The sequence below is a fragment of the Photinus pyralis genome, unplaced genomic scaffold, assembly GCF_008802855.1.
Source record: "Photinus pyralis isolate 1611_PpyrPB1 unplaced genomic scaffold, Ppyr1.3 Ppyr1.4_LG7, whole genome shotgun sequence".
Lineage (NCBI taxonomy): Eukaryota > Metazoa > Arthropoda > Insecta > Coleoptera > Lampyridae > Photinus > Photinus pyralis.
In genome coordinates, this window is record NW_022170738.1 from 24,926,973 (window position 1) to 24,941,042 (window position 14,070).

A 14,070-nucleotide genomic window follows, 5' to 3' on the forward strand; every position below is an offset into this window, starting at 1 on the left:
TTGGAGTCGTCGCTTCGCTCCTCCTCCAAACAATTCTCTTCGAACGGTAAAAATTCCTTACCGTTCTCCATACTTAATATACTATAATGTATTTGAGTGACAAGTATTTGAATACTTTTTATTGTATTCGAATCCTTTTCAAAGTAAGGCAATGAAATACTTTTCAAAGTATTCGAATACTTTTCATAGTATTCGAATACCTTTGATAGTATTAGAATACCTTTGAAAGTATTCGAATACTTTTGAAAGGAACTGGAATTCACAACGACTTTTCAGTGGCACAAGGCTCATTGTGGAATCGCTAGGAGCCAACATCATCGAATATAATATTTATTCTGGGGAACGGACGGGAAGAAAGGGTATAGTGTAGTAAAGATCATAATTTGGGCAAAATTGCAACACAAATGATTCATTTTGCATGATAGGTACAGTCAGAAGTGTCTATTTTAGCATATTCAAAATCCCAAGTAACTATAAGATGGCGATTGAAACTCGAATTTTCATTTAAAAAGTGTTATTTTATTGAAATTGCAAACATGTTTAAAAAATACAAAGATTAAACTATAAAAATATAACCACTGAACCTATTTTATTTTCAAAATAGCGATTTAGCTATTTAGTTTTGAAATATTTCAATGGCCACCATTTTAGGAAAAAATGTGCACTTAAAATTCACTGCCCTTTTTTGAACAATTTTACTAATGGAAATAGTCCTACATGAACATAAAAAATAGATTTTGGTAAAACTATCATACGGTGGCGCATTATAGATGAATGGCCATGCCCTGTACCTCAAATAGGGGTGGACGTGCCGGGTTACTTTTTCGTGCACAATCAAGCACTAACGAAGCACTAACTACTGGAACGTAATATTTCGTTAGTGCTTGACTAGCGCGATGTTAAGGGTAGAATTAAACATTAAGGTGTGTACTCACTTGCTACAAAATGCCCCGAACGAACCAAACGCGCCGCGCGCGCTGTATAGATTCCGACAAACTTTTTGCGGGGGAAATTTGGGCTCTTTGTATAGTTTGCGGTATTTGATGTGTTCCCATCAAAATTGGAAAATGTTTGGCGCATTCTATTCTGATTGGGTCAACGTACGGACGACAAATTTGTTACAGCGCGCGCGGCGCGATTGGTTTGATCGGGGCATTTTGTTGCAAGTGAGTACGCACCTTTAGATAGGCCACTGGCCAGATTTCGTAATACACCCGAACTGCTTATCTTATCCTTATGTACGGGTATTATATTATTTTTAGTTGATTTTTACTGTCTCTTACGATGCTTTATAGTATAATTATCTGTTTTTTAGTAATTGTAAATACTGTGGACAGTGCCCGTATCTTGGGGGTCTATCCACTACCATCACGTAGCGATTTCAAGCTCTGTGACCGACTTTTTAGGGAACTCGCACTCAGAGGCCATGACGTGACGGTTATAATACCATTTGAGGACAATCGGCCAATGGCAAATTTTAGGCAAATAGTCCTGGCAAACGCAGCCTCCGCATCTACAGGTTAGTGATTTGTAGATTTCACATTAACTTCTGAAATTTGTAGAAAACCAGCGCATATTTTTTGAAGTTCCCACGCGCAATATCTTCGAGAAAACTATTTGGTTAGATTCTTTCGGCATTCAGTTTACTGAGATGACTTTGAATGATACAAATGTAAAGCAGTTTTTGCAAGAACAAAATAGCTTCGATCTAGTTATAGTTCAATACCTAAAGAGCGACGCCTTCCACGGTTTTTGCTATCATTATGGAGCGCCTTGCGTTATGTTCAATTCGGTAACATCGCCTAGCTTTTTTCGGGACAACGTGGGAAGTATAGCTTCGCCTGCCTATGTTCCCGAGCTGTTTTTAGCGCTTACTGGTGAAATGAATATTTGGCTAAGATCTTATAACGCACTCGTGCATGTATTAACTAAACTCTCCCTTCATTTATATTTTTACCCCCATCAAAATCGTTTACTGCAAAAGTACTTCCCGGGGGCGCCCCATTTAGACGACCTAATTTATAACGTATCACTAGTCTTGCTTAATGGCCACACAAGTGTGAGTGAAGCCATACAGTACACGCCCAACACTATCAATATCGCCGGCTTTCACGTGAGCACCTCTAACGAATTACCCGAAGATTTGCAGAGATACCTAGACCAAGCTGTAGACGGTGCCATTTTATTCAGCATGGGATCTAACTTGCCTTCCAAGTATTTAGATGTAGCCAAAAGGGATATCTTTTTGAAGACATTTTCTAAACTTAAACAAAAGGTTTTGTGGAAGTGGGACGGAGTTCGCCTTCCAAACAAAAGCGAAAACGTACTGACCCGCCATTGGTTTCCCCAGCAAGAAGTTTTGGGTATGTTACTCTGACGATAAAGCGTAAGAATCGGTGTTTTTATAGCTCATCCCAATGTCGTCCTGTTTGTTACCCACTTCGGACTACTTAGCACAATTGAGTCACTATACCATGCCAAACCGATGCTTGGTATACCGGTATTTGCTGATCAGGTGTCGAATGCTGCACTTTCCCAGGCAAGAGGTTACGGTAGATACATTCCTTTCCAAGACTTGAGTGAGGAGAATTTTTATGATAACATACATGAGATGCTATCGAATCCCAGGTAGTCTGTATATGCAGCATCAGATAGTATTGATATTTTTTACAGATATTCTACCAATGCCAAGAAACAAATGAAAATTATGCACGACCGACCCCAAAGTGCAATGGAAAATGCTATGTATTGGGTCGAATACGTTGTACGTCATAAAGGAGCTCCTCACCTAAGGTCTTCTGGTGTAACTTTGAAGTGGTACCAGTACTACTTGGTAGATGTCATGGTTTTCTGTGCCGCGTTTGGTGTGGTTTTTATATACCTAACTATACAGATTTTCGTATTTATTTACCAAAACGTAAAAGTGACTAAGTGATAAGGAGGCGGCGCTATTGAAAATGTACAATGCAACTGACATTACTTATAACTAGGGGATACACACGAAAATGTCATTAGATTAAGTGTGAACACTTGAATAAAAATATATGTTAAACAAGGTACATATAACGCCAAATGAACCGCAAATTCCGAGGGTGCCCCTCTCTAAAACCCGGCAACAATCCAAAATCCAGAGGTTGTTTTATGCAAAAAATGATTCTTGTACTGTCTTGGAACCGAATTAACAATAAAATGATCAAATACCGTTGGGCAGATCCCAGTGCAGTGGAAAGTACCGTTCTTTCCACTGCGAAATGTAGAATGCAATTACCGCATTGACCTCAGTTATTCCTTAGAACGGTCGAGATAAATTTAACGTCTTTCTTTATACTGTAACGATTTATTTTCTCCATTACGAAGCATTATTATTGTTTATTACATGTTGAAAAACCTCCGTCACTTTTGAAGCGATTTGTTGGATGGTTCCATCTATTGATGGCGCAATTTTCCGCGCAGATTGCCAGCGCCTTGATTTTTGGGTCATTTCTTTTTCTTCGTAAGCCGTATCGAAGTACACGTCCTTTAAAAAAACAGCTGAAAGCGTAAGGTACAACGCATGGAATTCTAATTGCCATCTTCCGAATATATTAATCTCTGCCGATTGGATTCATACTTTGGGAATTCTGTATAATTACTTTGGCCGGGATTCACCTGTGCTTCTAGGGAAGTTATACATTTCCGTTCTTTTCTTTTTATCGTTTTTATCGTTATCGTTTCGTTGTACTGCACTGTAATTTCCATCGACAATTGCTGCTTCATCTACGATTGGTCGCGATCAGATAGATCGTAATGGCAGATATAAAAATATACTTGACTAATTTTTTGTATCTCGCCAAATGAAAGATATTGAGGTGACCTTCTTATCTTGAACGCACTGTATAATTGTGCCCAGTATAAAATACGAAACGAACACAAACCGGCACTTACCCAATCCGATGGCGCAAATTTACTCCCTTACACTTGCCTTAATTGTGTCATGATGGCCTCAAGACCCAACAGTCGAGTTCCCGGTTATCGCTGTAACGGCCCGCGCTTTCCTTGAAACGCGCAATTTTATCGCCAAACATACTCACGAACACCTTTCGTATGAAGCGGTAGATCTGTGATTTTGCCTATATATACAATTTTATCACCTTCGGATGATCTAGCACTTCAAGATAATAACATTCTACTCCAGTTACAAAAGAAACATTCTGCTCCTTCGTGATCTGTAATTTTTCCAAATTCCAAACCCACCTGACGAATCTACTGAACCGTTTCGGGTTACTGAAAAATCTATCGCTAACTTTTCTAATGGATTTACTGCGGGAATTGATGGATTTCGGCCACAATATCTCAAAGATATGATTTCAATACCCACCAGAGAAAATGGGAAGCGTTTCTTTACGTCCCTCACACTGCAATTGTATGCTCTCCGTTGGAGTTTTAACTTCTAGCACTCTGGTATTGTTTCGAGCATCCAATGCTCCACAATCAATAAGATCTTGTCGAAGGGCACCACATTCCCTTTGTCGGTATCCACTTCCGACGTCCCATTTATCCGCAACTCGCGTTTGAAGTTTTGTCTCCACGATCAGTAAGATCTTGCCGAAGGTTACCACATTCCCTTTGTCAGCTTCTGTTGGCGATACGAGATTCGAACTCGAAGAAACCTTTGAACGCCCATAGTCGCCTATCCCTCGAAGACGCGCGCCTTGCAAAAGGTGGCTAATTTCGCCCCGCGGAAAAAACAACAATCTGTCACTTAGCAGCTTTGCGCGTTTACAAGATCTTTCCGACGACATCAATTTGAAAACAATCGGGTCTAAACTGTAAAAGAAGATAAAAAAAACCTGAGAAATCACCACATTAGTATATCACGCTCGAGGATGGCGCTCAGATGTCGGCGACGTAGCCCCATTCTTAAAGTTAATGTTAATTACACGGCCCCGGTAGGTACATGTACATTCCTCGTCTTGCTACAAGCGTTTTTCTACGGACCCGCATTTACTGCAGCCAGCCAGCCGGACAAAGTGACATTAAAAGTTACCTTTTTCTAAATAAATTTGCAAAAATGCGTCGACATCTCGACAGCCTATCCTATCGAAAAATAACTTTTTAACACGCTAAACCTTTGTAATAATTATTTTATGAGTTGTTTAAGTAAGTAAATTATTAACACGATCATTTCCAATACCAATGTCTCAACTTAAAGCACCTGTTGGTTGAATACATTTATTTATGTAGGCACTTGCACTTAACTTTCCTCTAGCTTCTTTGTAGTGAAATTAAAATGTTGCAACAATCTTCTAAGTGCAAACACAGTGAGCCAACAACAAACTGCAAACGCCAAGATGGCATCGAGCAGAAAGTATTGAAACCAATTTAAAGACAAAGCGGGTGATTTCAGATGGGGCGCTCCGCGATGACGTAAAACGTATTCAATCCAAAATATAGCCCTTTCCATTGGGGGAAGTGGTTGATCGTGCATAATCCTCGACCTAGCCTTCGCGTTACTCATATACCTGCAAGATTAAACTAAGCTAATGCAGACAGGACACCCACTTACCGGGGATTTTGAATCATTTCGTTTAAAATTTCGCGAAAATTTTCGCCACTCACTTTTCCGAAAGGAATAAACCTGCCATAACCGGCATCTTCCGCCCGTGCCGAGTTTAGGCCTTGATCTGAGAATACGGGCAGTCCCAAGATCGGTTTGCCAAAATAAACCGATTCAATTGTGCTGAGGAGACCACCGTGTGTTATGAAGAGGATAACGTTTGGATGAGCTACAAGTACAAAGGTATTCACAATCGCAGGATCTGCATCATACCCAAAATTTCTTGTTGTGGGAACCACGGGCGGATTAGGACATTGTCAGGCTGATCTACCAAATCATCCTCGAACTTCCATAAGACTTTTTGCTTCAGTTGAGCAAATGCGTCCAGCATTGTGTTTCTCAGGTCGCTAGGGAAATTGCTGCTCTTCAAGTTGGATCCCATGCTAAAGTAAATGGCTCCATCAGTTGCATTGTCCAAACACTTTTTCAAGTCGTCAGGAAGTCCTTTTGGGGTAGCGACGTGATAACCTGCGATGTCAATTGTGTTGGGCATATTCGGGCACACCTCGCTTACGCTTACGTGCCCATTATAAAGAATTAGGGATGTGTTCTGGTACAGGTCGTCCAAGTGTGGAGCGCCAGGGAAATACGTTTGTAGTAAACGATTATGTGCTGGATACAAGTAGAAGCGATGCGAGATTTCTTCGAGCAGAGAGACAAATGAGTTGAATGATCGTTGCACGAAATCCATTTTGCTCCCGTAACTCACCGTAAGCTGTGGGACATACGATGAAGGAGCCGAAAGTCCCACTTTATTGCTAAACCAGCTTGGTACTGGCAGCGGACTAACTGCAATGCAAGGCGCCTTATAGCGATGACAAAATCCGTTATAGGCGTCGCTTTTGAAATGTTGAATAATCACCAAGTCGAAGTGATTCCGCTCCTTCAAAAAGTTTTTCACGTTTGTACTATTTAACGCTAGTTCCGTATAAGTTAAGCCCAAATTGTCTAAGAAAGTGATTCGTCGGAGAAAGTTATAACCAGTATGACCTAAGAGGCCTTTTTTCATTTCTATAAAAATATCGAGTAGATTTATTAAATGACCAAAGCTCGCTTACTCACCTGCGGCCTTTTCAAACACATTATCAACAATCACTTGATTGAAATTTTGGATTGGTAACTTCTCTTTGTATGGAGATATGACGGTGACATTATGCCCTCTGCTCACTAATTCTTTAACAATTCTATCGCCCAGTTGAAAATGGCTGTGGGCCGGAAATGGGAAGACGCCCAAAATTTGAGCAGCTTCTATATGAAAGTCGACGTACAAGAAAAGAAGTGTTGTTAGGTGCACGTTCATTGTGTTGTTATAACTGTTGTTTGGCACTTCATAAGTATAACCTTGTATGATAATGAGAGGTCATTTATCAATTGCTAACGGCAATTATTGGTGCGATTATGGGAATAATTAGTTAATTAATGCCAAAGGTTACAAAATTAATACAATTTTTCTAGTTTCTAAGGTATCACATAGTTTTATAAAATGGTCTGAAACCTGCACTTATTTCGGCCGAGATTGTTCTGTATCCACAAATCACATACGGATAGATTGGTATCTTATATGGAAGAGAATGGAATACAATTTTTTTGGTTCGAGACTTAACTAAAGATAGCCCTTGCAACCGACAGGGTACTCTGAAAGAAATGCAACAGGTTAGGGTCTCCAGTTTCACCACGTGATTATGATTCTAACCGCAAATTACGTGTAATCATTGTGCGAATGCGAATTTTATTTTCGGCGTTGTTGTGCATTTTTGATTCGTTCTCAGATTTTTGTGAAATAACCCGTTCTTGAATAACATTTGTAAATAAACATAGTGCACTAGAACTTGCAGGTGTAAATACATAGGAAAACATTACTGTTTCGTAAATTGTAAATAAATAACTTGAACTGTTTACTGTTCGAAGTATTTGTGTAGTTGTGAAAAATATAGTTGTGTCGTGTATATTAAAGGTTGAATTAATTATAAGTGTTTGGTGTTTTGATATTAATGTAAATAGGTAAGTCCACTTTTCGAAATAGTATATTCCTTAAACATCTTACTGTTTTAGTTGTTTAGTGCGTCGCAGCGTAATGGACCTTCCATATATAAAGTACAAACTCAAGTGCTGTGTACCTGGCTGTACTGACAAAACTAGTAAACGCCATCGATTCCCTAAAGATGTACAAATGTTGCGGAAATGGGTTGAAGTTATACAGAATTCCGCACTTATGAGCCAGGAGCCATATACAATTTATAAATCTTCTTATGTTTGTGATCGACATTTTTCCCAAGAATATCTAGTACCTGGTACCAGAAGAGGGCTATCACGAATTGCTGTACCTACACTGTATTTAACAGGTATTTTACATTCATTTGTTTTTACAACAATGAAGTACCACTGTATGCATTTGTAGCATTTCCTGATGTAATGTCTACATCTGCCATAAGCATTTGTTCAACGTCTGGGGCAACCTCTACATCTGCAGCAATATTTTCAATGGATACGAGCGTCTGTGTAGGTTCCATTGCTGACACGGACCAATATTCCACCAGCCAGTCATTAGATAATGCTCAGAAAGTGTCATCAGTAAGACAAGATCCAAGTATGTATGGAGTGTATACAATTTGATGGATTAACACAGTTGTTTATTAATAGGTATAATGGAGTCTATTTTTATACCCGACATTGATACACCAACAACTTCAACAACGATCGCCATGAAAGAACCAGAACCGTCTATTAAAGTTTCCAAAAGAAGACGTATTTTAAATGCTGTGGAAGTGACACGACAAAATCAATTAACACCACGCTGCAAAAAGATGTATCAGATCGTGACTGAATGGGGAAAGAAAACAGCTAAATTACAGCATACATTTGGAAATTTGCAAAAACGTTTGGCTTTGGCTGAGAAGGTGGCAAAAAAGTCAACATTCACTGACCTAATGGATGCAGTGAATGAAACCACATATAAATTTATTCTGCAACAAATCCGCACACAACAACTTCCACCAAAGGCCCGTCGCTTTTCCCTGGACGACAAAATATTGGCACTATCGTTGTTAAAGGCGAGTGGAAAAGGTTATCGGCTTCTCTCAAAAATATTTTGCCTTCCATCACGCCGAACCTTAACAAACTTATTAAATAAAGTACCGTATCGTCCAGGTATTAACAAACACATTGTAAATAGCCTCGAGAGTGTTGTTGCAAATTTATCAACGAACGAAAAATTATGCGCTGTGGTATTCGATGAAATGGCCATCTCTCCTTCATTGCACTATAACAGCAAATTAGATTGTATTGAGGGGGTCGCTGATTATGGAGGGAAACGGTATCCCCATCTCGCTGATTATGCTAATGTGTTCATGATTAAGGGTGTTTATCGACAGTGGAAACAACCCTTTTCATTTACTTTTTCGAATGGCCCTCTTTCCTCAACACAATTGAAGCAGCTGATTGAAGAAGTTATTACTGTATGTCAACAAGTTGGACTTAAAGTAGTGGCTACAATTTGTGATCAAGGATCAGCTAATCAAGCGGCAATTAATGCACTATTAAAAGATGCAAATGAGTATTTTTTACAAAAGGGAATGGAAAATCCTCATCTTGGTTTCTTCATTAATAATCAAGAAATTGTGCCTCTGTACGATGTGCCACATCTGTTTAAAGGCCTTAGAAATAACTTATTAACCAAAAACCTTCATTTTACCAAGAATGGTGTGGAGCAAGTAGCTACATGGAAACATATCGAATTACTGTACTTTTTGGATACGTATGATGATACACGATTATTGACAAAATTAACAGATGCTCATGTAATGGCCAATAAAATAAATAAAATGAAGGTGTCCAGCATGACGCAAGTATTTAGCTATGGTGTTGGGTCACATCTGCAACGCTTTGCTGGTTGGGGTAGGTACTCACTGTATGTGATCTGTGTTCATATACTTGCATCATATTGGCACGTTAACTGCAGCATTTAAATAACTTACACTGTGATTTATATCAATATCATTGGTACCATGTTGCATGAATTCAATATATTTTGCAACACTCATAAGTGAATGTGTATAACAGTTAACCTGTTAATAATAATGCTGAAGCAATATATGTTTATAAATAAACTTCTTTTGTAGATACACATACGGATTACAGTTTGCCTTCTGAGGCTAACCAAACAGGTGAACTTGTATTGTTTATAGACAAGCTGTTTGATAGCCTCAATGGGAACCGTAAACTACCACCTGCAAGTAAACCCCTTAAAGGTGCCTTCACATTAACATCAGGACATGAGGAATTTTGGAGTGAAGCAATTCATATTATACGGTCAATGAAATACTGTGATCCGAAAACAGGAAAATTAGCAAGAGTTCCGTCTGTTACAAATTTGCAGAAGACAGTAAAGGGGTTCATATATTTTAAAACATCACTCTTACATAAAGTAAAGTATATTTTACCAAGGGCATTTAACCAAGACTGCCTAGAAAATTTTTTTGCATGCCTCAGAGGGTATGGCAGAAGAAATGTGTGCCCAAATGTTAACCATTTTATTCCCTCATTTAAGGCTTTATTAATCAATAATTTCTTATCCACTCATTCTATTGGAGCAAATTGTGAATATGATTTTAATGTAGGTGCGCTCGATAATTTACGCGTATTTGTAACTGGAGAAGATATTGCTGGCATTTCTCCTTTCGAAGCTGATATAAAGGATGACATACCTGTGATTACACATTGCAAAAAAACTCCTGTGGCGAAAGCTACTATAGCTTATGTAGCTGGTTTCATTGGCAGAAGGGTTTTAAAAAAAACAAAATGTGTTAAATGTAAAGAATTGTTAACAGCTTCAGACGGTAATGTGCCTTTACAAGTAATAGAAGCTAGAGAATATAAAAATTCTCAATTATTTCGGCCAGGGAGTTGCTTGTATTTTCTTGTAAGCCAAACATGTACTTTATTATTTTATTTAATACCTAGGCACTGCCATCAATATATGTTGCGTAAGAGGTTAGTGAAATATCTGACACAGTCATTAAATTTTAATATTCTTAATTGCACAACACATACACAATTAGGAACACTAGTTGTTAACTTACTAGTTACGACAATCTTACATTTTTGGTGTAAGCAAGTGGGTAGAATTTTAAGTGGGACAGATCAACGATTTGTTAATTTAGTGTCGAAAAGATCAGATGTAACTTCAGTTGATCCTGTAAAACTGGAAGCTTTGAAGAAATATAAATCTAAGTTAAAAAAAAAATTTGCAAAGTGATACTAGTTACCGTTAAAGTGTTCAGATTTATTTTGATTATATACAATAAACGATACCTATTGTTAATCAATGTTAAGTGCATAGAATAATAGTTATTTATTATACAAGACGATAAAGGGATGCTTTAACATCGAGTGAAAGCGTTTAATTCACGAGCGCCAAGTGAATTACGTTTTCACGAGATGGTTAATGTCCATTTATCGTCGTGTGTAATTCAAAACTTTATTTCATAGCGGAAGTCATATCCATAAGTAATCATAGAACTTCTAAAAATTCGGTATTTATGTGAAACGTCAAAAATAGCAAGCTGGTGTTCTTTTAATCATTTCCATTAAATGACAGATGTCATTAGAATTCACATTCATTTAATTCACTTTATCTACCCTTGCTGTTAGTGATTCTTTATCTATCCAACTACTTTCATCACATTAAAGTGTAATTTTAACAGCTGTTAAAAAATAAATGATATTAATCCACTTAGTGGAAAAATAATTGAGATAAAGGTTAAAACAAATAATTTTTAATTTCCATTTGAGATACGTGTATTTCAAATTTTCAACAAATGAAAGGTGCAAAAGGAAGTCAAATTTATTTAATTTGACCTTTATTTCAATGCCTTTTTTATTACTTATTTTGAGTATATGCTAAAGGACGATTTATAAACTTGACGTAATTATTTCTTGAAGATGTAGCAACCAGTTAAAAGGTTATATAACGTGGTTGTACGACATTTCGTCTATTACGACTTTTTCAAGTACATTGTTTACAATGTTACAAAGAGTTGATGCTGTAATTTTGTTTAAGTATTGTTTAGTCTGGCCAATATACAGCATCAACTGTTGGTAAAATTTTAAACAATGTACTTCAAAAAGTCGTAAATAGACAAAACGTCGTACAACCACTTTATATAACCTTTTAACTGGCTGATACATCTTCAAGAAATAATTACATTAACACACCATGTTGACGTTGCAGTTACTGTTGCAAGGCATTTCTTGATATCAACCGTGAACGTACCCTTAGTGTAAATGTGTAAAGTGTGATAGGATTTCCTGTAGAAAAATTATGCTAATAGTTTACATTTGCCATCATCGATATTTAAAGCACTCCAACTTTGCACAAACAGAGATTGTTTTGTTTGCATTCGATTCTGCATTGGGAACGTTGAGCTCTGATATGATTTTTCCTCTTTGCCTCAAGTTGTAACGCAATTATCATTATATTTCAACTGTAATGCATTATATATTTCTACAGCAAATGATTTTACTATGATGCGAAATAAATTCGTTTTCTGAATACTTTTTTGGGCATACATGTTAAAGAGAAATGGTAATTGTAAACTATTCAGATGTAAATACGATTGCAAGATAAATACATGTACTGTGATACTTTAAATGGCACATAAAGTTCATTTAAGGTTTCACAGTTCATGTATTTACTTGTAATCTGAATTTCCAACACATAAATAGATATTTGAGTATCCCGCTTTTTCTGTATAGTTGCCCTTGCAACCGTTGGATGGCGCTTTTTACAATTCCAGTCGGTAACATGGGAGATTCTAATCTATCCGTATGTGATTTGTGTCTTAGTTTTTGCTTTCGCATCGCTCACATGCAAATGATTTTTATTGGTACGCCATTACTTTTTTGTCTTTGTGTCTACCGTAAGGGATTATTGTTTTTGGCTTTACTACATTTATCTTTGGAGTGGTTTCTCTTTATTACTTTTGATGTCTGTGGTGGCTCCATTGAATCGTTTTTACGGATCTGTTTACCGGTTTAGCTACCATTGCTTTGCGAATAGTTTTTGATGAAGTTACAGAGACTCTGACCGAAGCCGATATATTGACCAGTTTAGTATTTTTACTATGAAGTATTGGTTCATATTATCTTTTGCTCGGAGTTTTGAGTAGGTATTAATACCAGTTTTTATATCTGAGTGTCAGACGTTGCTTACGCAATTTTCATGTGCCGCGCTGTTCACTACCCCTTTTATTTGTTTGCTGTGTCGTTTTCTGTTACCGAAAAGGCTGAACGCGTCCGAACACAAAATAGAATACCGCATTTCATTACAAAGACTCGAAGTTACGTCAGGAACGTTCACAAATGACGCAAGGTCAAATAAATCTAGAGCTACGCTCTATGCAATTGATTATTGATTTTAGTAATCATATGGAACTGAGACTATAATTTCATGTTGTTCCACCAAGCTAGTACTTACCTACTAACATGTTAATAATATCTAAAATCCGGCGCTAACAATGGACGCTTTAATAGCTAGATAACACTGATAGTTAAAATTTTCTAAATTAGTCCAATTATAGCAATTTCTTCATAATTATTAAATAAGCGATTTATTAATTTATGATTACCTACTTAAAAGAATAAAAACCTAAACGTTTTGTCGTGTGACAGTCAAATCATGTCTATTTTGAAGTCTAACTTAATGCTTCGTGTTACTAAATGTAATTAAACATTCGATCTCATTGCCCTAAACATTAAAAATGTTGATGTTATATATGGACGAGTGGTTCTCCGATACGGTCCTGACTTTTTAAAAACGCGTGCAAAAGCTGACGGGCCCAGTGAGTCGGGAGATATGGCGTGGTTAATTCAAATTACAGAAAAATGTTGTTTATTTTGCAGTCTTGGTACGCAGCGTGCGAATTAATGGTCTAAGGTGAATTACTGATTCAGCGGTATTCCACATGAGTTATTGATTGGACGAAAAAATTAGTTTTGATTGGTGGACAACGTTTGTGCCACGGAATGGGTGTGAATTAAAAAGGAAAGAAGTGGGAATTAGGTTGTTGGCATGGAACCGTGCGGTAATGCACGTTAAGCCAGGATAGGGTTCGTGTCGAACAGTTAAAAAAGTTAAGTCCTTAAGTGTAACACCTTAAACAAAAGTCTATTTACGAGACAGAAAAACTATTACGATAAATACAAACAATAGCATATTTTTTTGGAAATAAGTCGTCGTAATATTCTAAAGGTAAATGAACCAAAAATAAAATTGCATGAAGTAATTCGTGGCCATCTGTAAGAGTCGATTTGCGTGCAGATACAATTTTTTAATGATATTGACGCAGGGTCACATCCCTTTGTATCTTTTTTAAATCCACTTTAAACGCGGCTTATTTTAATTCAAAATTGTTAGCATTTTCTGTCCTGGTTTTGTAACTATCGGTTATGGTAGCTAGCCACTTACAGCTGTACCT

General features: G+C 37.3%; 3 protein-coding genes across 4 annotated transcripts; 2 read left to right on the forward strand and 1 right to left on the reverse strand.

Moving 5' to 3' along the window:
• The first annotated feature begins 734 nt into the window (after nt 1–734).
• LOC116175806 (2-hydroxyacylsphingosine 1-beta-galactosyltransferase-like) lies at nt 735–3,059 on the forward strand. The gene is made up of 4 exons (XM_031494109.1): nt 735–1,519; nt 1,563–2,363; nt 2,409–2,628; nt 2,674–3,059. Exons 1-4 carry the CDS (start codon nt 1,285–1,287, stop codon nt 2,933–2,935), a joined length of 1,518 nt encoding a protein of 505 aa, XP_031349969.1. The 5' UTR covers nt 735–1,284; the 3' UTR covers nt 2,936–3,059.
• Nucleotides 3,060–5,106: 2,047 nt separating this feature from the next.
• LOC116175805 (2-hydroxyacylsphingosine 1-beta-galactosyltransferase-like) lies at nt 5,107–6,933 on the reverse strand. The gene is made up of 4 exons (XM_031494108.1): nt 6,659–6,933; nt 5,810–6,607; nt 5,546–5,765; nt 5,107–5,501 (listed from the first exon to the last, which is right to left on the reverse strand). Exons 1-4 carry the CDS (start codon nt 6,894–6,896, stop codon nt 5,234–5,236), a joined length of 1,524 nt encoding a protein of 507 aa, XP_031349968.1. The 5' UTR covers nt 6,897–6,933; the 3' UTR covers nt 5,107–5,233.
• A 211-nt stretch (nt 6,934–7,144) lies between these two features.
• LOC116175803 lies at nt 7,145–11,317 on the forward strand. 2 transcript variants are annotated; one of them, XM_031494107.1, is made up of 5 exons: nt 7,145–7,597; nt 7,649–7,938; nt 7,995–8,183; nt 8,237–9,490; nt 9,715–11,317. In XM_031494107.1, the coding sequence occupies exons 2-5, from the start codon at nt 7,671–7,673 to the stop codon at nt 10,848–10,850; spliced, it is 2,847 nt and encodes a 948-aa protein (XP_031349967.1). In that variant the 5' UTR covers nt 7,145–7,597; nt 7,649–7,670; the 3' UTR covers nt 10,851–11,317. The 2 variants fall into 2 exon arrangements, with proteins under 2 accessions (XP_031349967.1, XP_031349966.1); XM_031494106.1 differs by having other exon boundaries at nt 7,145–7,938.
• Nucleotides 11,318–14,070: the final 2,753 nt, after the last annotated feature.